The following is a 27097-nucleotide window of genomic DNA, read 5'->3' on the forward strand; positions in this document are numbered from 1 at the left end:
AAATTCTCGCGTTTTTATTAAATACACGATTTACACAGAATGATTAAATTAATAAAAAAGAAAAAACAAGTTGTAACATTGATAAAATTGATGCTTACAATTAACTCCATGCTGTTTACCGAACCTTGAAATTGCCTATTTTACTTCCGGGGATAATTTTCAACCTGCTTGTCAATGGAATTATTTAAAAATCATTCATAATTAACTTGATTTAGGTTACTTTCCGATTTCTTTTTTCCTGTAGTAAATTATTACTAAAGAAGACTAGTAATTGTGAATTTAAAATTTATTTGTTGCTATTAGTCTCTTATCTCCATGATTTTTGTAATTTTTTGTTTTAAAATTTTAGACTTCGTTATTGATTTCTCATAACTTTTTATGCGTAAAATAATTCTAAATTGAACATATCGAATTATTTATTCTTAATAAGATATTTTTAGTTCTTTGATTTCAGCTTTGAAACTGAAACAGTCTACTTTAAAGAGCAAAAAATACCTTAATCCCAACGGGTGAAGTTGTATTTTTTTATTTATTACTCTCATATTAAAAGGAATTTAAGATTTTTAAGGATTATTAAAATTAATTTAAGATTTTTTTATCTTCAGTTTTAAAATTGCAATTTTTAAAGTAATTTTTTTAAAGATAGCATTTGTAATGCATACTTACATTTCATGGTTAGAAATATATTGTACATTTCACCAAATCTTTGAAACTAATATTGCGTATCAAAAAATCTTTGCACTAATTTATTAAACTTTTTATCTAAAGAAGTTCCAAGCAATAGATTTTTTAGCAATTTAAAACTTTATTATTTATTTTATTAATGATTAAAAAATTGATAATATATGTCTACGGTATTTATTTGAAAGGTTAAAATCTTTTACATCTTATCCAATTTGGGGTGAATGTCTTAGAGGTGAAATGACTGGTAGAAATCGCTTGAATGGCTTCTAAGACATAAAAACTTAATATAAAAAACATAAAAATGTAAGTTTTACTGTTGTAGTTTTATTTATTAAAAGCTTTTCAACTAAATTCACAGTTAAAATGCGGATATTATTCAAAATTATAGAGAGATTCCGCTGTTTTGCAGAACACGTGATGCATGAAATTTATCACTATATACTAATTTAAAAATCTAAGTATCTAAATATAAAACCATCCTAGAGCAAAATGTGGATGCATAAAATGATTTTAATCATATGAAAAACCTGTCTAAAATAATAATTTCGAATTTTCTTTCCAACAGGGAATCACCCAATATATTTTAAGACGATGTTAAGTTTATCTTATACTTTGCTACTATAACATTTTCGTTCTTTTTTTTATAATAAAAACAATTAAAAAATTATTTAAAATAATTTTTGCACATAAATTATTTTTCAATAATCATTTGTCAGGGAAAACATTTTGAATTATGTAATAAATAAAAAGATAAATTAGTTGGAAATATTTTACTGAATATATTTATTTCAATTCTCAATACGGTACACTGTTAAAAAAATTTGTGTACAGTTGCCAGCATTTTTAATGTTGAGGTAAACTAAATTTTTTACAGTGCACGTTGTTACTTTTTTATATACTTTTCTAGATTATAGTTTGATTTTCAGTTTGTTTATTTACTGCCGATTTGATGCGCAGTTGAACTAATTTATGGTTTTATTGCAAAAACATTTCGTTTTAAAATCAGCACATTTTTAGTAAAATATTCGCTCTAATTCTTTCAAAAAAATTGTCATTTTGTTAATTTTATATGCACTATAATAATAGTTTTGTACTTAAGATTGTATTTAGTTTAGCTTAACACCAAAAATTGTGGCAACTATCACCGAAATTTTTTACAGTGCATATAAAAATGATTAGTGAAAATCGATTATGTTAAAAGATGAAAAGTCAGTTTTGTTGTCATAAAACAGAGCTTAATACAAAAAGAAAATTGATGGAAATCTAAAAATTGTTTTAAAAGTTTTGGTTTAAGTCCAAAATGAATATTTTAAATTCGAAGTTGAAATCTAATTTCAAATGGCATTTTTTTTCCCTGAAACAATTTCAAAAATGGCTCTCAATTGAATCTAAATCACCAAATTTTTTCTTTAAACTTAGAAATAACGGAATTCCTTAAACTTAGAAATTACGGAATTGTGACTCACATGATTGCACTTAAAAATTATTACATGCATATTTGATGTATAATTCTCTTGATTGGCAAATTACTAAGTGCCATATTATTGGACAATTTTGGAAAATAACCCAGAATTAATTTAATTTATATTTCTAAAAATCTGTACAGAAGTGTTATTTATCCATTTATTTAGCAATTATGGAATTATGATGGAGGAAATGAACTCATCGAGAATCATGATGACTCGTTTTAAAGCCTTTTATTATGTTAAAAATGAAACATAATTTTTTTTTAAACATAATTACTGGTATGGGCCTAATAATATTGGACAAAATCTTAATCTCAAGCATTTTATATTATAAAATTATTAATATTACGATATCTTTTTTAAATAGAATATATTTTTTTAATTTTAAACTTTGGCTCTCTTGTATCTTGAAACATCACGGTATAGAAAAAGTTTGGACAAGTGCTTTCAAAGACAGGAATCGACTCTAACTAAAATTTAGTTATTATTGCACTTCAAACCACAAAAGATCCAAATTATTTGTCTTGAAAGTAATTTTTTGAACTTTTTAATATCATGAAAAAGAGCAATTAAATTATATCTTTTTTTACTCTAGTAATTAACTTCATTTTTATATTCTAAATGATAACATTAATATTTTTATTCTTCTTGGTATTTGTAAGGAAATTTTATGCCTCTTGTTTGTGATTTAAATGCTTCAAATATGTATAATTAATATGTCAACGAATAACATGTTTTTTAATGGTCTTTATTTTAAGATATGCTACAACTTATAAAACAATTCCAAAGTAACTGTTTTTTACGTCGTAAAACTTTAATTTTGTAAGTATTTAACCGAGTAAGTGAAACGCAGAAGAATTAAACATAATTTTTTATTTTTCCTTTTCAGCAGACTCTGTTTTTACAACCACTAAAAGATGCTTAAGTTTTAATTAAGTTTTGTTCCAAAAAATTACTTAAGTTTAACTTTTGTATTCTAATTTACTATCATTTTAAAAAAGGCCACAAGTTTTATGGCTTTTACTATCGACCTAGAAATTATGTAACGTCATAAAGCAACGTCACATTAAATAACATCACGTCATAGATAGAAATCTTAGAAATTAGAAACATATAATTATGAATATAAATGCTTTTATTTAAACATTAATTTAACCTTACACATAAGAAAAAAAATCATATTTAAAAACCAATTAATGCATATGTACATAAAGAGCAAACTACGCTAAAAGGGATGTTTAAATCATTTGGTTTAAAAAGAAAAACAAATCATCTTTTTTTTCAGCTTTTTGAAAATACTCATTGTATGCAGGTAGTCCAAAAATTTCGTAAGCATCAAGTCAAACATCCCGAGAAGTACCCATCTGATCAAAAGATGCCTACAAAGGTTGCAAACTTGAACCTAATCCCAGCCCTGAGGATAAGGGGAAAACTGCGCAGTTTTAATTAGAAACCCCCTTTTTCGACTGAGTGGGATTTTACAGAAAAAAAAAGTGAAAAGATTTACTCACATGTTTTTGGCATTGCCTCGTAATTGCGAAATGAATATGAGGTAAAGATTGATTAAAACTAACTTTTCTCGAAAAATAAACGTTAGATCGAAAAAATAAAAATAGAAGTGCATTATATTTTGAAAATACTATCTAATATTTTGCCTCACTTCCCCCAATTTCAGATGACACCGGTTTTGGAAAGAGGAGTTGAGTTAGGTGTTTTTTTTTTCAAAATATAAAATAGAATTTTTTATTTAAAATTTCTAAGTTATACCATCTCATCAGAAGGAAGTGAGGCGGGGTAGAGTCAAATTTGTATAACTGAATGCATCTAATGAACATATTTTGCCTGCATTTTTCTAGATTTTTGATTCTATGCATATTTCTCGTGATATTTTATCATTCCGATGCTTTTTTTAACCCTCTGTAAGCTTTTTTAATGAAATAGAAACTGTATTTAAAAAAAACAATATTTTTTAATTACTTTCTTTCGAAATAGTTTCATTTAATAATATTTGTATAAAAAACAATCGATGTGGAAATTATTCTAATTTTGCCCTTTGTTTAAATTTTTTAAAATTTAAAACATTTGTAAGATTACAGATCATACGATAGCCTTAGTTCATACAATAGCTTTTAACTGAAAATATTTTATCAATGAAACTTGGGGAATTGTGTGCGCAAGCTTGAAAAGTGTATGAAATGCATACAAAAAGACTGTAAGTAAATGCTGTTACTTGTACAAAATATTATTGTATTGCTAGTAAAAGGTTAAAAAATGAATTTTTCTATTTGATGTTTTGCAAAAACCTTACTCAAGCGTTTAAAAAACTTAATTTCACACTATGCAGTTTAAGAAAAGCATTTTTTAACAATAAAAGTTCTTTTTAAGAAGTAAAATAAGTGCTGTCAATCACCTTATTATTTACTATTTCTTATTTTTTAAATGAAGTGTCAATAAAATATTTACATGCCGTCCATCATTAAAACTTCTTGGTTGATAAATAAGTAAATAGTGCATATTGTGCGGTGATTAGGAACAGGAAACTTTGCGTTGTTTATCATATATTTCCTCGAGTCTTTTAAATTATTTTCTTCCAATAATAGGAAGAAAAGATATGAGTATTAAATGTTTTGCTTTTATTTTGCTTTATATTTTTATTTAAACTTAATGTTTTAATTTTTTTATATTTATTAGCAGTTTTATATAGTAAGATATATGGCTAGTTATTAAATCTTACATATTTTACTTGATGTTATAATTTTGTTTTTCTATTATATGTGGGAAGAAATGTAGAAATAATTAAAATAGATTTTAAATAATTTTGATAGTTATGTACGAGTATTGCAAACTGCAAACATTTAAGAAATTCTGAAAATAATAAAATGATATTGGAATGGTTAAAAACATTTTTAAGGGTTTCTTTTCTTTAAAAATAAAAGTTAAAAAATATTATTTTCTCTTAGTTTTGGAAGAGAATTTCAGAATTTTTAAAATAAAATTTGATTTTTAAAATGTAAAGTTAAAGAATTAGCAAGATTTTTAAGACCATCAATGTATATAGAAAAAATTAGAATTCTTTAAAGTTTTTCAAATAACAGTAAATAAAAACTTCTTAATAAATAAGAAATAGCATTTCATTTTTTTGTAACATTTTTAGAGTATGTGTACGAATCTTAATTTCTCATGTAGAGCAGATAATTCTCTATTTAATGTCAATTGAAAAGCTATCATAATTTAAAAGTAGAAAAACAAGTAGTTTTCTCCCTGAGAAATTACACCCATAAAGTAATCTTTATTTTACTTTAAGTGAACATGAAGCACTGGGGACCGTTTCAGTGTGTAAAGAAGTGGGTCTATCTATTTATTTTAGTGTGTAATTATCTATGGTGTCAATTAAAAAACAATCAACATTTAAAAGTATAATAACGGATTGTTTTCTCCCTGGTAAATTACACACATTAATTAATCCATTTTTTGCTTAAAGTTGACATGAAACACTGGAGACCAATTCAGTGAATGCCACAGTAGGTCTATCTTTTCAAATTGTAAGGAGGCAAGTGAATTTCTATATTACACAAGCCTGTGACCAAAAAATTGTTTAGAAACCAATAGCTGTTTCTGATAGATTTTTGAATGCTGATTTCAGTAAAAAATAATTAATTCAACCACGTACCATTTTCACACAAATTAAAAATTTTGATTTCTATAGCCACTAATCCTTTGTATTGTAAACTAGAAAAGAAGATAGCCGCAAGTCGTACTTTTGGTTAAAACGTGAGGTGTTTAGGCAATCCTGTGATGCGAATAAATAATAAAAAAAAACTTTATTAATGAAGTGATTATGTTCTTTTTCCTTCTTTCATAATAGAATCTATTAAAGGGAACTAAAATATTCTTAGTAAGACAAATGAGTCATTGTTTCTGATGAATTTTATTAAACTAAATTGAGTAAAAAGAATCCCCAATCGACAGCATTAACACTTGGGGAGTTAATAATGATTTTTACATGGAAAGTAAAATTTTGTACTCGTTTGTACTCTTCGCACCTACTTTGTCATTTTTACATGTATGAGATTGCCATCTGTAGATGTAAGATATTGTTTCTTACATACTTTTTAATGTCACTATAATCAAACTCAATCCAATATAATCAAAATTAAATCAATAAAACTAATAGTTAAAATATATGCTATTTTTGTGAAAAAAACTATGGCTTTTGATTTATACATGTTTACGCATAAATTTCCTACAGCATCAAAAATATTAGTTTATTATTGATTGATTTAATTTTTATTATATTTTGATTGATCATGAAAATTATTGTAAACAAGCTGCGCTTTATTATATAGCAGTGTAAAATGCGTAAATAGGTATACAAAATTGAACTTTTGATACATAAAAACTTATAAAACCTTTTAACTTCATCTTAATCTTTTTACTTTATTAACTATAATTTGGTTATTCAATTCAGTGCAAAAAATATATAGAAGACAATCGACATTTGTTTGAAAAAAAAACGTTAAAGGCCTATATTTATAAATTATATGTACAAAACTACACATAATTGAGAAAAAAGTATTCAGACATTTTTGCACTAAAAAATAGGGTTAAAATCACCAGAGAATAATAAAATTTAACGTGCTATAAGAACACCAAAAACCTTGATAATTTTTATTCAAGCACTTTGTTAATGATTTTGATAAAATTAATCATTAAATATGGTTTCATAATATGTGATATAGTTTGGTAATTTTCTAATGATATCTTAAAGCATAACCATTAATTTGGATAAATTTATCTTTCAGTTTGGAGTTTTTATTAATGTGTGGTAATAAGAACTATAATTTTAAAAACCAGAACTTCCAGTCCACCGTAGCCATATGAACGGTAAAACTAGCAAATGAATAGTTCAAACACCATATATTTTGGCTTTATTAGCCAGAATTGCGTGTTTTTTCTCTCCAGAAAAGTCATTTCTATACAGTATGGTAGTTTTACCAGAATTTTTTTTCCGTGTTTAAAGACATAAAACCTTAATAACTATTACCTTAAAGACATAAACCTTAATAACTAAACTATTAATCCTATTGACTTCAGTTGGATTTCATTCCATTCAACGTAAAAATATACATCAGAAAGAATATCTCGTTTGTCATTGTAGTTGTTTATAGTTTGTCCTAGACTCCTGAATTTATAAAATGTGAATTTTCTCCATATATTTAAGTTAAGTTTGCAAAAATCATTATATGATTGAAAGAAATGGATACCATATTTGGAATCAGCTGGCTAAACAATATAAAAATCAGTCATTATATCTAAATCAATTTTCTTATAAGTCAAATTTTTGCAGGCCTGCGTAGTTATAACCTTTTTTTAATATATTTTTTTGTTTCATTTATGAAGTATTATAAAATAATATTGAACTTTTGCTCATATTTAAGGTTTTAAAATAGAGATAAGAGACGAAGTAGTATTATAAAATTCGTTTATCTCCAAACAATTCCATCTAAAAAAACTTTTAATAAATAATTATTACATTTTATTATTTCATTTAATAAAGATTAAAAAAATGTGAATCTTAAAGTACACAAATTTTTACATAGTTATAAACTATGCAATTTTAAATGACAAAATACAAAATCCGTACGAATTCGATCAAATAGTTTTGAGTAATAAAATTTCAAAAAAGCTGTGTTTTTAAGCTTATATTTCTATAGAACAATATGGTCTATTTTGTACAAATTTTGTACTATGAGATTTATAATTACAAAATTTAAAATCGCGTAAAAATTTCAACATTTTACGGCCTTTATTAAATAATAAGAAAAAAAATAATTATCAAACATTTTTTTATAGAAAACTCATTGTTGTATAACAAAATTTTAGAATAAGCGTAGAAAAGTTATTCAATTCGCTTAAAAAATTCTTGAGTTATGGCAAAATACACAAAAGTTACGCTCTCCTGACTGTAAACTATTGGGACCATATTTCCTAGATTGCGGAACCTTTCCCCCATTTCGATGGTCGAAAATCCAAATCAATGAGAATGTGGTATGTTTATTTTGAGAAAGTACTTCTTTGTATCTAATGCTGTCATTTAATTAATAATAGAATTACTTAATTAGCATATTTGAAGTCACCCCCTTTGAACTACTAAGATTACCAGTTAATTAGTGGAAATCTGATAAAAATGATTTAAGTTGATATTTTTTACCTGACTACAATTGTTTTTGGTTTGTATATTACTTTGATCATAGATCTGAACCGAAACTTTCCGTTTCGTAAATGCCTCAGGAGTTAGACTTCTCAGCTTGTGTGAAAAAGAAAGATTAGATACCAGGCTAATCTTAGAGGATTCTGCGGTTTTTGCCTCGATGTAACGCAAGTGCAGATTAGTGTAACTCAAATCGCTCAACTAAGGACACAAATTTTAACCGATATTTCAATTAGCTTGTTTTCTGAGTTGGGTTTCAGAGAAATATAATTTTAAATTTCGGAATTTTTTAAAACTCAATTTCTCAGGAACTGTTCTACTGATTTCGGCCAAATTTCGTATTTTGCCTTGCTAAATTATAGTCCTTAAAATGTTGCAGAAATTGTATACCTTACATTTCGAAATTTTTTCGACACTTGATAAATAGAATAATAAAAAATAATAAACATTTACTAAAAGTTATTTTTTTACTTGAAAGTATCTTTAGATAAAAGAATTTTATATTTATGAGCAAAAAGTTTTCAATTCGCTTTAAAATTTCTCGAGATATAGCGAAAACGTAAAAAGTAAAATTAACATTAGATCAAAAGTTATTCAGGGTGGACCGTTTTTGTTTCGTGCACTGTACATAAAAACTGTTCAAATAAAATAATGATATTTTAACTCATTTATTGATAAAAAAATATCAGTTCAAAATACATTTTTGAACTTTAAGTGCAATTCAAATTTTTGAAGTGAAATTTTATCTTAATAAGATTTTTTAAGTTTGAATTTGTACTTTGAATATATTTAGCCTGTATGTTAAGGTCTGTATTGTTTAAAAAATTCTTGCAGCTTAATTGTGAGCTTAGCATAAGTTTTTTTTACCCATTTAGAAGTTATTTTCATAAATTAATTAAATATAAAGTAAAAACTTACAAAACTCTCAATAATAAATAATAAAATATTATTAATATTTGAGTTGGTTATTTAAACTCAGTATTTTTAGATTTAATTTTACTTATTTTATTAATGATTGAAAGCTGAAATAATTTGTAAGAATACATTTTGATGTTAGTATTTATTAATTTTTTCGTAAAATAATGAAATTTTAAAAAAAAAAATCAAGTGCTTAAAATGATTGTTATTTTATGATATTGTTATTTTATGATAATTAGGCTTAGAAAATACATAAATCTAGATTAAAATAAATTATAATTTTTTTAAGGTGGATAGAAAGTATAACGCCATAACTTGTTTTAAAAAAAGAGTTAATCTATTTCTAGACCACATGCGAGAGGGGGGGGGGGGTCCCAAAATTTGTCAGTGGGGTGATGTTATACAGCATAAAGAGGAGGAAAAAGTACTACATATAGTACATAAAATAGGATTGCTGAGACCCTACTGTGACCATAGGCGTCACATAAACTACTAATTTAAGTTGACCCTTTAGGATAAGTCGTATGGATTGAGATTTGTTTTTACTCAATTCTTTTTTTTTTAAATTTTAAAACAGTAGATCACATCATTTGAAGCGTCTGCTCTCCAAATTTTATATCATTAAGACTCATGCAATTTCCTATTGTGCCATCTATCAGAGAATTTAAATACTATTTTTAATAAATAAGTCCTGAGCACGTAATTTCAAATGTCTGTTATTAAAATTTCATACCATTTTGCCAAATAGAATTCCTTATACAGTTGCACAGTCATTTGAGTAAAAGAAGTTTAATTTTAGTTACAATATAAGCTCTTGAGAATAATTCAAAATGTAATTTTTCTTTTTCGTTCTAGGTCTATATCCAGAAAGTCACGGCATTGTGCAAAATTACATGTATGATAAAGAACGTGATGATTTGTTCTTGATGGCACTTCATTCAAATGCTTCTCATAGTCATTGGTGGAACAATGCAGAACCAGTATGGGTCACAGCAGAGAAAAGAGATTTAAAATCAGCTGTTTATTGGTGGGATGGTTGCCAAGTCCCCATTCATGGTATAAAACCAACAAAATGTGAAGAATATGCCAATTATTGGGTATGGGGCAAAGTAAATAGAGATACACAAGATGCATTCACCGACTTGTTAGACAAATTCCAAAAAGACAACTTTCGATTAGGTATGGTCTACTATGAAGCTGTTGATGCAAATGGTAAGTCTATAATAATTTCTAAATAAACTTTCTTTTAACGGTTAAGCATAGGAATATTAGATATTGATTTAAGATGCAAAACCAATATGGATCACTCCAGGGAAAAGATATTTAAAAAAACAGGTGCTTATTGGTGAGATGGTAGCCAAGTTGTCATACACGGTAAAAAACTAACGAAATGTGAAGGATATGCCAATTATTGGGTATGGGGCAAGTAAATAGAGATACCCAAGGTGAATTGACTGAATTCCAAAAGGATAACTTTCGATTAGATTTAGTCTGCTAAGAAAATATTGATGCAAATGGTAAATTTATAGCAATTTCATTTAAATAAACTTTCTATTAACGGTTAAGCTTAGAGCGGGTGAAGTATAAGCGTCGTCAATTGTATTTAAATATGAAAATTACTTATTGGTGAAATAAGCTAATCCAATGTTGCTCGCTAGTTTTTGCGAAAATAAGTTTAACAAAAGGAAATTATACAAATAAGTATTCATGTAATACAGGGTATATCTCAAAGTCATGAAGTATTTTTAATACAGAGACAAAAAGCAACGATTTCCCGAAAAAGATGGATAAATTTTCACTGAGAAAGTTTAACAGTGTCTAATATTTATAAAAAACAATCCCATTTAAAAAAATGTATTTCTTGATATGATAGAAGTATAATTGCTTTTACAATTTACAATCACTAAATAATGATAATAAAAAAATACTAATTACCTACTTTTGAAATTAATTTGTATAGAATCTTATCAAACAGAAATATAAATTTAACGAAAATGAATTTAAATGAAATCTGAATCAAACGAATGTAAATAATTTTGATAAGATAATATTGTGATAATTATCCTCTTTGGGACTGGTGATTCCTAAGTGCTTTAGTATATAATCAGAATCTGGACAGAAAAAAAAACGGTCGCTTAAATGTGAGCATAGCTTATTTGACAGTCTTTTTTTGCTTACACCTAAGTCAATCTTACTCTAATCACATATCTAATAAATGTTAATTTAAAATGTAAACATAACATTTTTATTTTGAACGAATTAATAGTAAATTAAATAAATCAAAATATTACTACCCAACCAACAAATAAACTGCACATGGAATAATTTGGCTACCATTTTTATCTTCGCACCCTGGTTGAGAACGGTTCATGATGGCACATATTCGGGATAACCGGCGTGAAAGGGTTAAAAAATATCAATATATTGTAAGATAATATCGGGATAGTTAAAAAATATCGATACTTTTCGCTATTCCATTCATATCTCAAGCTTTTTTTAATGCATGCCCCACATTGTTTACTAGCTATTACTATTGTTTTCTATTTAGTTTAATTTAAATTTCAGTGAAATTGCAAAGTATTCTGTGTTTTCAGGGCACTTCAGCGGACCTGATTCGGTGGATCGAATTCAGTCACTGCTTGATATTGATGCAATACTTAACACCCTTCAAGATGAAATAGCAAGACGAGGACTAGAACGCCAGGTAATTTGATAATTGAAATGAGACACTCAGAATCATGATACATTAACAATTGATGAAATTTAGGAAATATTGTGAAATTTTTCTGGTTCATAAATTTTGCTATAGATCTAATTTTTCAGAATCGTATATTTGAAATCATACATGTATAAAAGTTTATATCCATTCCTTTTAAAAGTTATCAGCAACAGGGTTTTCAACTTTCAATTAAGCCAAGAAAAATAACCAGCTAGCTTTTTTTTGGAAAATAAATAATATAAATAAATAAATAAATAAATAAATAAATAAATAAATAAATAAATAAGTAAATAAATAAATAAATAAACAAATAAATAAATAAATAAATAAATAAATAAATATAAATATAAATATAAATATAAATATAAATAAATAAATATAAATAAATAAATAAACGAATAAATATTTTTGTGCTCTTAAACGTTGTTCACCTTAGTTAGCTTTTTTTGGGTTTAAAATACATATAAAAAGCTTTAACTAAAGCTTTGCTAAAATAAAAAGAACAAAATATTATTAAGTATCTGTGCTTAGTATTTATAAATATGTGCTTAGTATCTAGTTTATTTTAAAGGTTTTTGTCTAAATTTTATTTATAACTAAATATTTTTCGCTGAATGAATTTTTTTGCGAGAATGGCTCATTTATGTACATAACTATGTGAAAATAAAAATAAACTGTAGGTTAATACAAATGATTTTGCATAAAAATTGCTTTAAAGTATTTATATCATTTAAAAATTTCGTAAAACATACATAAAATTCGAAATAGTATGTACACCCAATTAATTAAGCTTTTAGTATTGTTCTCATTATGTTACAGTTTATAATTATGGGCAAGAATGTTCCAATTTTCTTGAAATTTCCTTGAGATAGTAGGAAATATGAAAAAAGCAAAATTAAATTAGCATTAAGGGGACCAGACTATGGAGCGATTACTTGACCTTACGTAAAGTCCTGACCATATAGTCCTTATAGGACTATATTTCACGGATAGCGGCTACCCTCTATATTTTGAGTATCAGAAATCAGAATCCGCCTGAAAAAAGATTTGTTTCCTCAGAGAAAGTACGTTTTTCTCCCTGTTTCATGAATTAGAATATCATCTTCACTAATTAATTAGCATATTTGAGTTCATCCCTTCGAACTATTAAAATTGAGTCCTAGAATGGACGATCCGATCATTAATTTAAAGGTAATTCACGATAGTCCTTTTTTGTGTATTGTACATGAAAATCTATTTATTATAGATCAAAAAACTTATAAGTCTATAACCACTGAATATTAAATTGAATCATCGTGACTGAATGTGCTCTCTGTAGGTAAGTGTGCAAATTCGGATTATAGTTTTAAAGACTTGATCAGAACGTAAAGTGAGTAGCCTAGTAGAGGAACATGTTTAGTGACATTTTAAAAACACTTAATTTTTTAGGTTGGTAGTAAATATTCTTTCTTTTAGACCAGGCCTTAAAAAAATTGACTTTCGGTGGAAAAATATGTTTAAAAGAAGGTTCTTAATTTTTCTATGCATTCAAGCGTTCAATTTTATCAAGTTAACTGAAAAGTTATCTAACATAATCTTCCGTTTGGGACTTAAGCTTACAATTTTTGGCAAACTTTGAATTAAGTAGCGATGAGTACTCAGAAGAGCAAGATTACCTTTTTTATTCAACAAACGTGGGTTTATGTTTTCATTGATGGTCATCATTTCAGTGATATTGGTTGTCATCATTTGCTGGAATGGTTTGTCTTTACTTTTTCGTGCAATAAATATATATTCTTTGTTTTTCTTTTAAACTTTCCTCGAGAATGACTTTTTTTTTATAGAAAAAATGCATCAAATGTAACTTTTAAAAATTTCAGGTGAATCTTATTGTCGTCTCAGATCATGGAATGCTTGCAATCAATCCTTCTAAAGCAAAAGTAATTGATATTGAGAAAGCAATTGATTTGGATGATGTGAAACTAATGTTAGATAGGGGTGCTGTTTCGATGATTTTGCCCCAAACAGGAAGAGCTGATAAAGTAAGTACAATTATTAGAATACCCACTTGCTCCAGTTCTCTCTTTGTTTTATATTTCATATTATTTTATTACCGGTGTTGATTAGCTGACCCGATTCTGAGTTTATGACTATCAATGTTCAACTCCGCAGCCTTGTAATTTTGAACCCAACTCAGAAGGCAAGGAAACTTTTCTATAAAATATGCTTTAATAATATGTGATAAAATTTGATAAATGTGGTAATATTTGGTAATTTATTCGTGATACCTTAGAGCAGGGCATAAAAACCATTTATTCTGTTAAATTTACTTTTCAGTTTTGTGTCTTTTACTAAATGTGTGTTTATAAGAGCTTTAATTTTGAAAACCAGAAATTCCAACAAACCGTTACTATACAAATGACCAAATAAGTGGCTTAAATACCGTATATTTTGATTTATTATTCAGAATTACATTTATTATTATTATTATTGTTATTATTATCATCAGAAATGTCATTCCCATGGAAGTACGGTAATTTTACCAGAGTTTTTTCCCCCGTGTAAATATTTACGGAGTTATAACAGTTTATTTTATGGAATAGCCATTTTGCAAAATTTATTAAAACACTGCGTTATTATAAATTATTCAAGATTTATTATCACAAATTCTTAGAAAATTAAGAATTTTAAAAATTGATACTAAGAAAATTATTTTAATTTTAATGTTTATCTTTAATATTCGTATTTAAATATTGAAAATATTTTGCACTTTACATCAGCAATGAACTCTGCGAATAAATATAAAGAAAACAAATTTTTTTTTATTTGATTAGGACAAATGTGAAAATTGTTTCAATTTTTTCAATATTTCGATTTAAATTTCTAATTAGAGCATCGAAACAAAAAATGTACACATATTTCTGAAGAAAAAAATAAAACAAAAAGCAACTACGTTATGAAAATGTATCCGCCAAAGTAATTAACTAACTATTTTCTAATATCGTTAATACCGTTTTTCAAAACCGCTTCCAGTACTGCGGTATACTGTTTTACTTAGAAACCAAAAAAATTTCCATAAAAATGGTTTAAGTACCGTGAAATTCGGTTTTATTAATTAAAATTATGGCTTTTTTTAACTAAAAATGTCATTACCATGCAGTTCGGTAATTTTACCAGAATTTTTTTCTCCATGTAGAAAAAAAAACACACAAAAAATTATTTATTTCAGTAATTTAATTTATTGTATTGAAACAAATTTAATGATCATACTTGAAATCTTAACATGTTTACAATATTTTAGTTGTACCAAGATCTCATTAGAGCTAATTTGAAGGGATTAAACGTTTATGAAAAGAAAGATATTCCAAATCAATATCATTTGAGAAAGAACAAACTAGTTCAACCTTTGTTACTTGTTGCTGATGAAGGCTATGTTATAAAAGCGGTAAGATATTTTTTATTTTATATATTATATATTTTTTAGTCTATACTTTGTTTAAATCATAATTATCTTGAACCACGTTAATGAAGTTTTAAGCATTGTATGGGAGTGAATAAAATAACTAGATATGTTTATCATATTCATATTATGATAACTGAAAAATTAAATATCAACAACAAATAATCTTCCTTTCTGTAGACTCACTTCCTTGGTTAGGGAGAATAACGAAAAAGTTTTAGAGAAATTCAAAATTTCACGTCTATGTAAAGTTATCATTGTGGTCATTAATGTTTTAAACAATTTTTTTATTCATATAGAAAAATATTTATTTAAACTAGTCAAGATAAACCTAAAGTTTCTTTTTTTGTATCGAAAATGTAGATTTTTCCTTCAAAACTATAAATGCAAAGCAAATTTAAATAAGCAATGGCACCGTGGTCGAGGCACTGAAGTGTTGGGATTCCAGCCCTGATGGTGGCTTGGAGACTACCCAGCTTCAAATCGAAGCATAGGAGTTTAGTTAGGAAGTAAAAGTGGATGGTCCCCTCTGCTGTCCACATTGTCACCATCAAGCCTTAGGTCATGAAACTATAGTGCCTTAACTTCCTTGGAACCTCTTAATCACAACAGACTGTTGCGTAAATGCTTTTAAGAAACAAATTTCGGTTTTTAAGTTCAAAAATGTAAACATCAAAAATAACTCAAAAGTAAGTATATGCTGTTGCAATTTTAAATACACGAGGTGTGTAAATTCGATTATTATTTATATCGGAGCTATTTTGACTTATTTTTGCTCAATTTTGAAAAACTTCATTTATAAAGTGCAGTGATAACTTTCTATTGACTTGAAATTTTGCATTTCGAAAATTTTTTTTTCGTAATACTTTCACTAGACACGATTCTGGAGCAATGACAAAATATCTTGAATTTTCGTTTTTGTATCTTGAATTTTCATTTGACCGTTTTCAAAAGAGAAAGGTATTATCGGTTGATCGCCATGAGAGGGCTTTGTCTTAGATCTGGAGAATAACACATCTGGTTATGGCCAAGATTTGGTATTTTGGTGCCTATATCGTATTCCATTACAATATCATCCTGAAGATGTTTAACAATTTGGGTGAGAACTGCAGAAAATTGCAAAAGTTCCATCTGTAATCCGAAAAAAGCATGCATGATTACGAAACATTCATATGTGATATTCAGTAGGTAATGCAAATTTAAATATGTCTCATCGCAAGTTACTCTCAATAAAACCGATATTATTTGATCGTATATTCTAATTGTGAAGCAATGAGCTGATTTAAATTTTTTTGATCATTACACAATGATTCTTGCAACTGACTTTTACGATATGCTTTCTGATTCACTTCATTGAAGATGACCTAAAACTACAACTTCTCAATAATTTGAAAAGTCCTAAGTCCTAATAATTTTTAAAGACCTTATTTTGGTTTCATAAAATTTTTTTAAAACTATCATAGTGGGTTCATGTGGGGATTGTGTTGACTCTGAAAGCTGCTTGATGATATGGACAGAAACTGTTTGAGAGTGACTCTGTTTGCATCTCGAAAGAAAAATAATTTTCGAATTTGATTTTGTCATGTCGAGTTTGAAAAATCTTCGAGTCCAAATAAATAAGTCAGGAAGTTAGAGATAGTAAGTGATAGTCATTTACGATAGCATATGATGATTCGATATTCTTGATGACGAAGCCGAAGCGAAAGATTGTGTGCTCTTTCTTTCTTGTTTAGTAATTAGTAGGGAATGCTTAAAAATTTGTCAGGTATTAGCGTTAGCAATGGGAAATTTTGTTTTAAAAATAATTCTAGATCGCAAATTTTTTTATTTATTTATTTTTTATGCAGTTCATTAAGTCTGCAAATGCATTTAAAAAAAATATAACATATATAAATTCTGCACTTTTATGAATTCTTAAAACTTTTTTTCAGCTTTCAAATCCAAGAAAGATGAAACCTTTTGCTGAACGTATATTTAAAGGCTATCATGGATATGATCCATATAAAGTTAGAGACATGAGAACAATATTTTATGCAAGAGGCCCCGGTAAGTTCTCTCTCTCTCTCTCTCTCTCTCTCTCTCTCTCTCTCTATATATATATATATATATATATATATATATATATATATATATATATATATATATATATATATATATATATATATATATATATATATATATATATATATATATTCTGCTTATATTAGTTGGTAATAGGATGGAAAAGGGATAAAGCAAATGTATATATACCGCGTGTACAGACAATTTTTTTAAAAAATTTCTCTTTCAAAAAGTTTGGTTATTTCATAAAACCATAAACAAAGCGGGCAAGATATTAATCTTATCTTCAAGATATTAATCAAGAACAAGCTCATTTTATTTTACAAAATTGCAAGATATTAATCTGCGCATTAATACTATTTTATGTGTTTTTAGAGCACAAAATAATTTTTTTATTTTAAAACCAGAAAAATATATATATTTTTTAAAATTTAAAACAATTCTTGTTTTATTTTTTATTGTAATCAAATTAAAATAACAATATAGTATCTGGAGACTTTTGGAGGCATTTTTTAGCCATTTTTATAAATAATACTAAACTTGCTTCGGTCTACCAACCACATAGTGGTTAAAATTACATCGTATCATATAGGTACCATATGCAGTGATTTTATTTTCACCTTATAATATTTTATAGACATATAAAACTTCATAGATAAAAACACAAATTGTGCAGATTCTGTCTTTTTAGTAAGATTTAAATTAATAGAAATTAAAATGAGGAAAAAATGATTTGAAGGAAGCTAATTGGCTAAATTATCAAATAAACAGAAATTCATTACAGAAAGTGATGTGAATGATTTACTTTCTTTTAATATATGGGTGATTCTTTGGAAACATGACAATTCGGACCAAAAAATTTCTTCAAATTTAAAGTCTTCAAAAGAGCCTAATTCTTTTTGTATACTTATTTAGTTACATTTATTAATATCTTACATTAGTGTAGTTTATTGATATTTGCTCAAGAAAAAAAAATCAAATAAAAATTCACCATATCCTGAATGCCAGGAAAATGACATATTAGCTTAGAAGTTTAAAAAACAGTCATTTTAGGCTAATAGTAAGTAACTCAACTTAAGCCTTTATATTAGATGTACCATAAATTGCATAAATTAATTCTTTTTATCCACTGTAGAAAGAATCAAAAATGGTTTTGTTGCTGATATGTACGGAATAAAATTTTAAATAATAATTAATCCTTAAATTAAAAAAATAACTTTGATTACATTCAAACATATTACAATCTTACATAAAGTTGGTATTAGGTTAATATTTGCTTTTTCTCTTTACATTCAACTGTTTAAAAAATTTCTTGGTAACACTTCAATGTCCTGGCATTCATAAGTCAGTAAAATGACAGCCAAGATAATGACAAATTTGCCATTTTATAGCATTTAACTTTAATTTAACATTTTGGCCTAAGACGTTTACATTCCGCAGAAAACAACAGGATTTCTTGAAATAACTTGGATAAATCTATGTAGTTTATGTTATTAATAATTTCAAGAGGACAGGAAAATGACAACATAAAAACCTACTCACCTTGAAAAAGTTTTTGAAATAAATTTTGAACTAGAAATTTGGTTCTTTATCCACGCAGAAAGACATGTTCAGATAGGATGGTGGTATCTAATCAATCTATTAACATAAGTTATTGATTTCTGGCGCTATCTATTTTGGTTATAAGTCACTAAGTAAAAATAACCTGGAAAATGACAGATTTTCTTGTGACAAACAAATTATTGACAGAAAAAATTATTTTAAACGAAGTTTTTTGTAAATAATACCCTCTGCCTATATTCTATAAACGCTTGCAATGGTTGAGATAAGAAAAATTAGATATTGAAAAATTTATGCGAAGTCTTGAAGCTAGTTATTATTGGAAATATTGTTTGTGACCTACCAGAAACATGACATTTTAAAATTCAATTAAATTTTATGAATATACAAAACAGTTGATGCTAGTACAAGGTCATTTTAAAATGCTAACAGCAATGCTATTTATTAAAATTTAAAGTATAGTATTAGAACTTGGAGCAAGAGACTGTAAATTGTCATATTTCGTGAGAATCGCCCATATTCTAATATTTATCTATTTATTTTTTAGCTTTCAAGAAGGGTTATGTATCATCTCCATTACAAATGGTGGATCATTATCAGGTCATATGTCGAGCGATGGGAATGGAGCCTCTGAAAAATAATGGATCATGGTCAAGAGTTAAAGACATGCTGGCAGGAAATGCTTTAAAAGGCGAATCTTTGATTGGGCCAGATAAGAAGCCAAAAACTGTAAAATTCAGCAAGAGTAATTTAGGCAATAAGAAGAAAAACAATTTCAGAGGAAAACGGAAGGGTTTCGCTTCTTCCTCTTCAACAAGCGTTGATCCGCAATTATTTTTCTCATTATTTCCATATCTCTTAATCTTCTTGATTAGCCAGAGAATAATCAATATGATTATTCATTAGGTTATTGTGAATCAACCAATTTGCGCAGGTGATCAGCAAATTGCGTTTCAACCTCTTGAGAGTGATTTAAATACCAAGAAAGCTTTGCAACCTACTATTTATAATTTAAAATTGTGATCGTTATGAAGCTTTCAAAAATGTGGTATTATCTCAATTGGTTTTTTTTGTTGGTGTTCGGTCTTTCATTTTAGTTTAGTTGTAGTATGTAGATATAAATAAAGCCTGAATGGCTTTAACTTCGATTTACGCAGAAGTCAACTTCTGTCGAGCAGCTAAAACGCACAAGCTCTCTGTCCACAACATCTGCTTATAACCTATGAGTTCATTACAGATGTGGAAATATATTTGAGAAAATAATATTATTTCCTGTTGTGAAATTAGAAGCGCCTTATAGAGTGAGGTATAGAAGGAATCTATACAAATATTTTTTGAGCATTTGAATTTATACTTTTTGAATGTAATTGCTGGGCAAACAAGATTGGAAAAAAATTAATTTTTGATACTGTATTTTTAATAAATAATTTGAAAAAAATTTTGTTTCTTTCTTTGCTCGATTTTCTCTTCATTAACTTTTTATGAGAAAATATAAACTTTTCATTGTTTGAGACGTTAATTATATCATGAAATCTTGACACAAGACATTCTTTATATATGTACATATTCACTATATATGTACATTCCTTATATATGTGCATTCTTTATATATGTACATAGTTTATGTACGTTCTTTCGTGCTGAATTAAAATATATAATTTATTTCAAAACCATCTGAAAAAATATTTTTTAATAATTTTTTTAAAAGCGTTTCATTAATTAAATATTTCATTACGTTCTAATTTATTTTTTTAACTGGTTTTAAGATTTTGTAAGAGTTTATAGATTTTCATTTGTAGACTTTCCTTTCGCGCTAAATTTAAGAATTCAGATAGTCAGTTGCAACACAGACACTTGATTTGCGAATATTTTTAGTCAATAGTAATCAGATTAAATATTTCGTTTCATTTTTCTGGAAAATGGCTACCCTATATTTGTTTTGTTCTATTCAATATAAAAGAATTATTTACCTCAAATATGTCGAAAGTGTGTTGCTAAAGTTTGTTTCATGATACCCAATATTATGTAGACTAGTTCTATTAATGTTGATAACTTTAAAAAAAAGTACTTTAAAATCATGTTTTTTATTTTTGAATGTCATACTTTCTAAAGAATAACCTACATTTAATGAATAGAAAATATAAACGCTTCTTTTATCAGGTTTAAGTAAGCTATATGGTTTAAGAAGGTCTTTAAGAGTTATTTCGTGAAAGCTTTAAATTTTTATGAAGTGTTTATAATCAAATATATAACGTAACGATTTTCTTAAACACTCTTAGGAGTTGAATGTAGTTATATGTAGTTGAATGTATTATATGAGTTGCATAAATAAATTGGACCGGGATAGCCAGGTAGGTAGGGCACTGGGCCCATGTCGGAGAATTCGTGGGTTCGAATCCCGCCGGCCGAAGACTCCCTGTGTAGTAAAGTGACTGATGCACGTTAAATCTGTCGAGTCGCAAAAGTCCTCCATGTTCCCATAACAAATCAATACCTCTGGGGGTACTGGATTGGAGATCGAGCGTTCTCTGATTTAGGTCAAAATTACGATCTGTGGATGAATGAATGGATGTATGAATGGGTCCGCCCTATAAACGGGTGTGACAGTGTTTATGGTGTGGCAGAAGTTGAATTCTTGGCCATAGATGGCGCCACTGATAGACAAGAGCAATCGCATCCTTTCTGCCTAAACTGGCATACGTCAACAACACAACATAAATAAGTTCAACCCTTCAATTTCGGCAATGCTAAAATTATTTCCAACTCATCACACATCAGCTCATCTTGATGCCCTGGAATATTGTTCCATCCATATGAATGTTGATTCCCTTGTTAACGACTTCATCTCCTCCCTACCTCTCCATAGCATGTGGAGATGCATTTTACCCTGCTTATCCCTTTTCGGCCACAATGGATTTTTTTTGCTCTATGTTTTCCTCTTTATTTTTGTTTCGTTTCGCTATGGACTGATCGTAAGGAAACAGTTTCCAGTTAAACACCAAATTCAAGCGTCACTGGCTGTTGTCAGTAAGCTGGTGAGTGAACACTTTAATCAGCTGCGTAGAGACCGATGGTGTGCGGTATTGGTCCTCTTTAAGCTTTCCTAACGTAAAGTGCACGACTTAGCGCGCAAGTCGTCGCATGACCAGAGCAGAAAAGCCATCCCCCCTGCAGTGGATCAAAATCGTGATGATGTGTCTTCGAATCATCTTCAGGGATGTTACCCAGACCGTTGCCGATAGCCCATTGTGCAGCTCTATTGGAACGAAATAAAATACCTACCTACCTTATTTTTGTTTCAGTCTCGGCTAACGGGATTTTTCGAGTTTTGTTTCTCGCTTTTAATTTCTATTCTTCGTTGGCAACTTTACGTTTAAGAATTCAAATCAGTTTTGTTTCTTCTCATTCATGTATGGAAAGTCTCGAGAATGAGCGTCTACTTTTGAGCGCTGCAAATACGTTAACTTTTATTTCCATCTGCATATTTTTGAAGTTAATGAAGTTTTTTTTAATCGTGTAATGTGGTGAGTTGTATGTTAAATAACTTCACAGGCACTATTTTCTTAATCCCACTTTATTTCCCCATACAATAGTGTAATATTACATATATACAGAGCAAAGTCAAAATTTAATAAGTCATTTTTATATTTTTATATATGCAGTTATTTATCTAATTATCTTAGATAATGCCAACAATCACTCTTTAACATCAATCATTTGCTATGAACATTCTTGGTTAAAAGTTTATCTACCGATAAAGGTTACTACATTAAACAAATTTCTTTTACAACAGGGATTCGGAGAATTGGGACAGTTATATACAATTAATATTTCCAACTCTAAAGTTAATATAAAACTTGATTTACCAATCACTACATAAAATACGATACACTACAGGAAGTGAACATGGGATTATATAACTAAAACGCAAAAATTATGAAACACAGAAAAATATAGAAATCATTTACGTGCTAAAGTTTAAAGAAAAATACAAGCTATAAACAACAAATCTGAAAAATAAGTAGCTATAGGAAAAAAAAGTAGATTTCACTATTGCAGTTCATACGCTTAAATGCAATATTTCTATATTTTATGAATTAGGTAAAAAACTCACGAAGTTTGATATATATCCTAAATCTTTGCACTTAAAACATTTGCAGTTAATTGAAGTAAGTTTATCAGATTACTTATACTCCTCTTACTGCACAAAACCATATTATTTATAACTTTCGTGTAATTTAATGTCTATTTTTTATTATAAAAGATTCAAATTATTGTGAGCTACATTTGTAAAGGTGCAGTAAGAAAGTTAAGAATTAATTTACATATTAGTGAGTGTTATTACTGTATTATTTGTTTTATATTTAAGTGTTGTTGATTGATGTTTAATTAAATCAGCTTAAATTTTTTTCAATATAAGTAAATTTTTTAAATAATAACCTACGAAGAGCGTTTAAATAGAAGCACGAATTTATGGCTAAAAATGTCTTTTTAAATGCAATTTATCAGCACCCTATTCTTGGGTAGCCTATCATTGGCATTGCAATAAGCTTATTACATTGTTCAGATCTTTTATTTTTCAAAAGTAATATAAGGCTTCGATTTTATGTTGATCCATTACAGATTAGTTTCGGTTAGCTTTCTTATTCGAATTCGCATCCTCCCAAAAATATTTATGCATTGTTTGGAATTTTGGAATGCGTTGAACCCTAATATGGTTCAACTTTGCTGCAACCTTAATTGGCGCTGCGTTAAACCATCTCATTGCGTAAACGAATGTTTCTAAATTTGATGATACGATATTGTGGTTCAACTTTAACGAAGAACTGGTTCAATGTAACTTCTTATTAAGGTTCTAACATATTTGCACGGTTGAGTTCAAATGTGGTTTGACGTTGATCTGATTTTTCTGCGAATGAATGCGAACTGTCTCTCTCAGTTAGTGTTAAAACTTAACTGTATCTGATAGATGGTGTTAAATCTAAACAATCTTTAATAGAATATTTAAATTTCGTCCTTGCCTGTTGTAATCTGAATAGATTTCAGTTTTTATTAAAGGAGTTTTTGGTGGAAAGACATTAAACCACAATGAGGAGAAACAGGTAAATGTGCTATAAGTAGGCTTTTAATACTTGAGCGTGTGATGCATAGGTATGGGAATTTTAAAAATAGCGTATTTGAAGTTTAAAAAAAATAAAGAAATCCATTTAAATAAAGACTGATCAAGTTTTTGAAGAATTTTCTCTTAGAAGAATTGGTTTAATTTTGAACTAATGCTCGAATTTTCTGTAACCTTAATAAAGTGTTAATACGAACCATGCTTCGTTCAAGTAGAACCAAAATATGATGAAATCAAGTTTAAGAAGCTTCAATTTTTACGATAGTATGTCTCAACTAGAAAGTGTTGTATGGTTGAATAAGTTTTTTGCAATATTGTTAATCAACGCGCACCAAATGTTTCAGTGTTGATCATTTTGAAACCAAATTATTTTTGATAGAGTTTGGAATCTTTTTTAACCCGTAAGTAATTATTTCAGGGGACAGTATTAAATAGTGTGTACTTTTCCGCACTGTATTCAATAAATAGCATTTAATTGATCAATTTCAGCTCATATTTAAACGATCGTCATATTGATTTACCTTGTGTGAATATGCTATATGAAATAAATGCAATAAATATATAAATCCAAGGATATACATAATAATCCAAGGATTATTTTCCTTAAATCCGTTAAATAATTGACTGACTAATTAAACAGTTCACTTATAAAGAATGTGAATGTATTGTTTGTGGGAAATTATTCACATTTTTATAACCACTACCTAAATTCATAGCTCAGTAGATGCAATAAGATAATATAGATAAATTGTCCTCTTCTGCAGCTCAGAAATCCTTAGTTTATCAGAGAGAACATCGGATCCTTTTTAAAATATAAATTTAGAGTTTTTGTGAAAAGACATAAAAAGAGTTTTTAGATTGTCTTATTAAAATAAGCATCATCAGGATTAAGGCTGTGGTGGATGCCGTAGTATATCAGTGATGAAAAAATCTTAGAAGCTTATTTAGTCAGTTTCATTATGTAACTTGGATAAATATATACAATTCTCTAATTAAAATGATAAAGTTTTATAAAAATTTTTTTGGTAGTTTGTTAAACAGAAAGGGACTAATTTTTTTTTTAACAGAAATAAAATCTTTAAAAATTTAGTGTTGTTTATTTTTTTAAAATGAAGATTTTATTGTTTTACGCATGGAGGTTGGCTCCTATGGCTGGCAATGTGCCAAAAAAGTAGTTTAACAACTGAAAAGGGTGAAACATTTATTATTTGATTATTTCAAGAGTCGAATGCTGATAAAACACTGGGAAGGTATTTATTTATGTTAATTTCCACTGCAGTTTTAATTGTATAATACGTTTTATGTTTACAAAGAAGCAAAATAAGATTTAAAAAAAAATCATAAATTTAAATTATTTTCCTTTACAACACATTCAAAATGTTTAATTAAAATTGACAGTTTGCCAGCAAGAGGACTAAATAGAATAATTGAATATTAACTAAGACCAATCTGATTGACTTAAAAAACATCTTTCAAATGAAGTGCAAATATTTAGAAACTGATAAATTAGAGTTGTATAAAGATAAACTCTCAATGCTTTGATATTTTTAAATATTTCAAAGCTGCGAATTACTTAGTATGAAATGAAAATTTTACAGCAGTATTTTAAAAAAATCTTTTTAAAAATTACATAAAGGAATAAAACACATTGCACTCAACATTGAAACATGCAAACCACACATTTCATACACATATGAAATAATTAATTAGTTTTAACAACAATATTTGCTAAGCATTTTATTTAGTGTTCGCTGTCTTTCTAAAGTGTTTTAATGCTAACTAAGTGATATAACTAAATAATGTTCACTTCGTTTTCTTAATTAATTACTTGCTAACCTATCTTTCCACGAATACTCATTCTTTTCATGCATTTATAAGTTCCTTTTCTGACAAATTATTAAGGAAAATTTCAACTGAAATGCTTCTTATAACGTGCTTCTTAAATAAATCTATTTTTTAAAATTAAATAATGAAGTTTAAAGAATATTTTGCTATTTTTATGAAATTATTTACACGCAATTAGTAAATGAAAATACTTAAAAATCATTAATAAAGAAGTAATTAATATTTGAATCCATATTACGGTTTCCTGAAGAGAAACTAATCGCTTCAATACTTCAATTATTTATGTTCCTCAATTTTGTTAAAAGATTTTAAGTACTTAGATAGCGAGTGCTACTTTAAATATATTATATAATGCTTACTGAAAGCATGCACTAAATAAAGTGACCATGATGGCTCATAAATTGTTAAACGTAATTGTTTAAAAGAAAGTGTTACAATTATCTAATGTTGCCCTTAAACTGAATATTTGCTTTAAATTGAACGGGAAAATATTTGATCAGTTATCTATTTTTCTCACAACAATATTAAAATATATATATACAGCACCATTTTATTTCAAATCCATTCTTTCTTCAAAAGAATTTCGAACAAAATTAATATTTTTCTAAAAAAGATATAAAAAATTCATTTAATCATAATAGTTGATGATTCAAATTTTTTAAAAATTTTATAAAATTGGATTGTTTATGGCGACAAAGAAAATTTAAATGGAAGAAGAATTTTTCATATAAAAGTTTATAAATGCTCTTATGATATTTGAGAGTCTTAAAAACATTTTTGGAATATTAGTTATTGAGCGTTCCTATTTTGACTATGCATATTTTTATGCAAAAATTTGTGAATGAGTTAAAATATAAATCTGAATTGGAATTTCAAATTACTTGTTAATAATAGGAAGCAGAAATAGTTAATTTCATGCGCTCATTTTTAATATTTTATGAGTTTTAGAAAATAAAGTATTAAAATTTCTATGAATATGATTATTTTTACTTATATGATTATTGAATATAATATAATTATTTTTTACAACAGTTCTAAATACAAGGAAATGAAAAGGAATTTTGATTTGATACAT

General features: G+C 27.3%; 1 protein-coding gene across 1 annotated transcript in view; it reads left to right on the top strand.

Moving 5' to 3' along the window:
* LOC107453262 (glycerophosphocholine cholinephosphodiesterase ENPP6-like) overlaps positions 1-20490 on the top strand; it is a 66621-nt gene extending 46131 nt beyond the window's left edge. The window contains exons 2-7 of the mRNA XM_087155391.1: positions 10135-10491; positions 11874-11983; positions 13858-14019; positions 15279-15422; positions 17369-17483; positions 19606-20490. Of these exons, the coding sequence (XP_087011517.1) occupies positions 10135-10491; positions 11874-11983; positions 13858-14019; positions 15279-15422; positions 17369-17483; positions 19606-19964 (1247 nt within the window). The 3' untranslated portion in view covers positions 19965-20490. The remainder of the gene's footprint in view (positions 1-10134; positions 10492-11873; positions 11984-13857; positions 14020-15278; positions 15423-17368; positions 17484-19605) is intronic.
* The last annotated feature ends 6607 nt before the right edge of the window (positions 20491-27097 follow it).

This window comes from Parasteatoda tepidariorum, chromosome 11 (assembly GCF_982258835.1).
Source record: "Parasteatoda tepidariorum strain Cologne lab strain chromosome 11, Ptep-v5.0, whole genome shotgun sequence".
Lineage (NCBI taxonomy): Eukaryota > Metazoa > Arthropoda > Arachnida > Araneae > Theridiidae > Parasteatoda > Parasteatoda tepidariorum.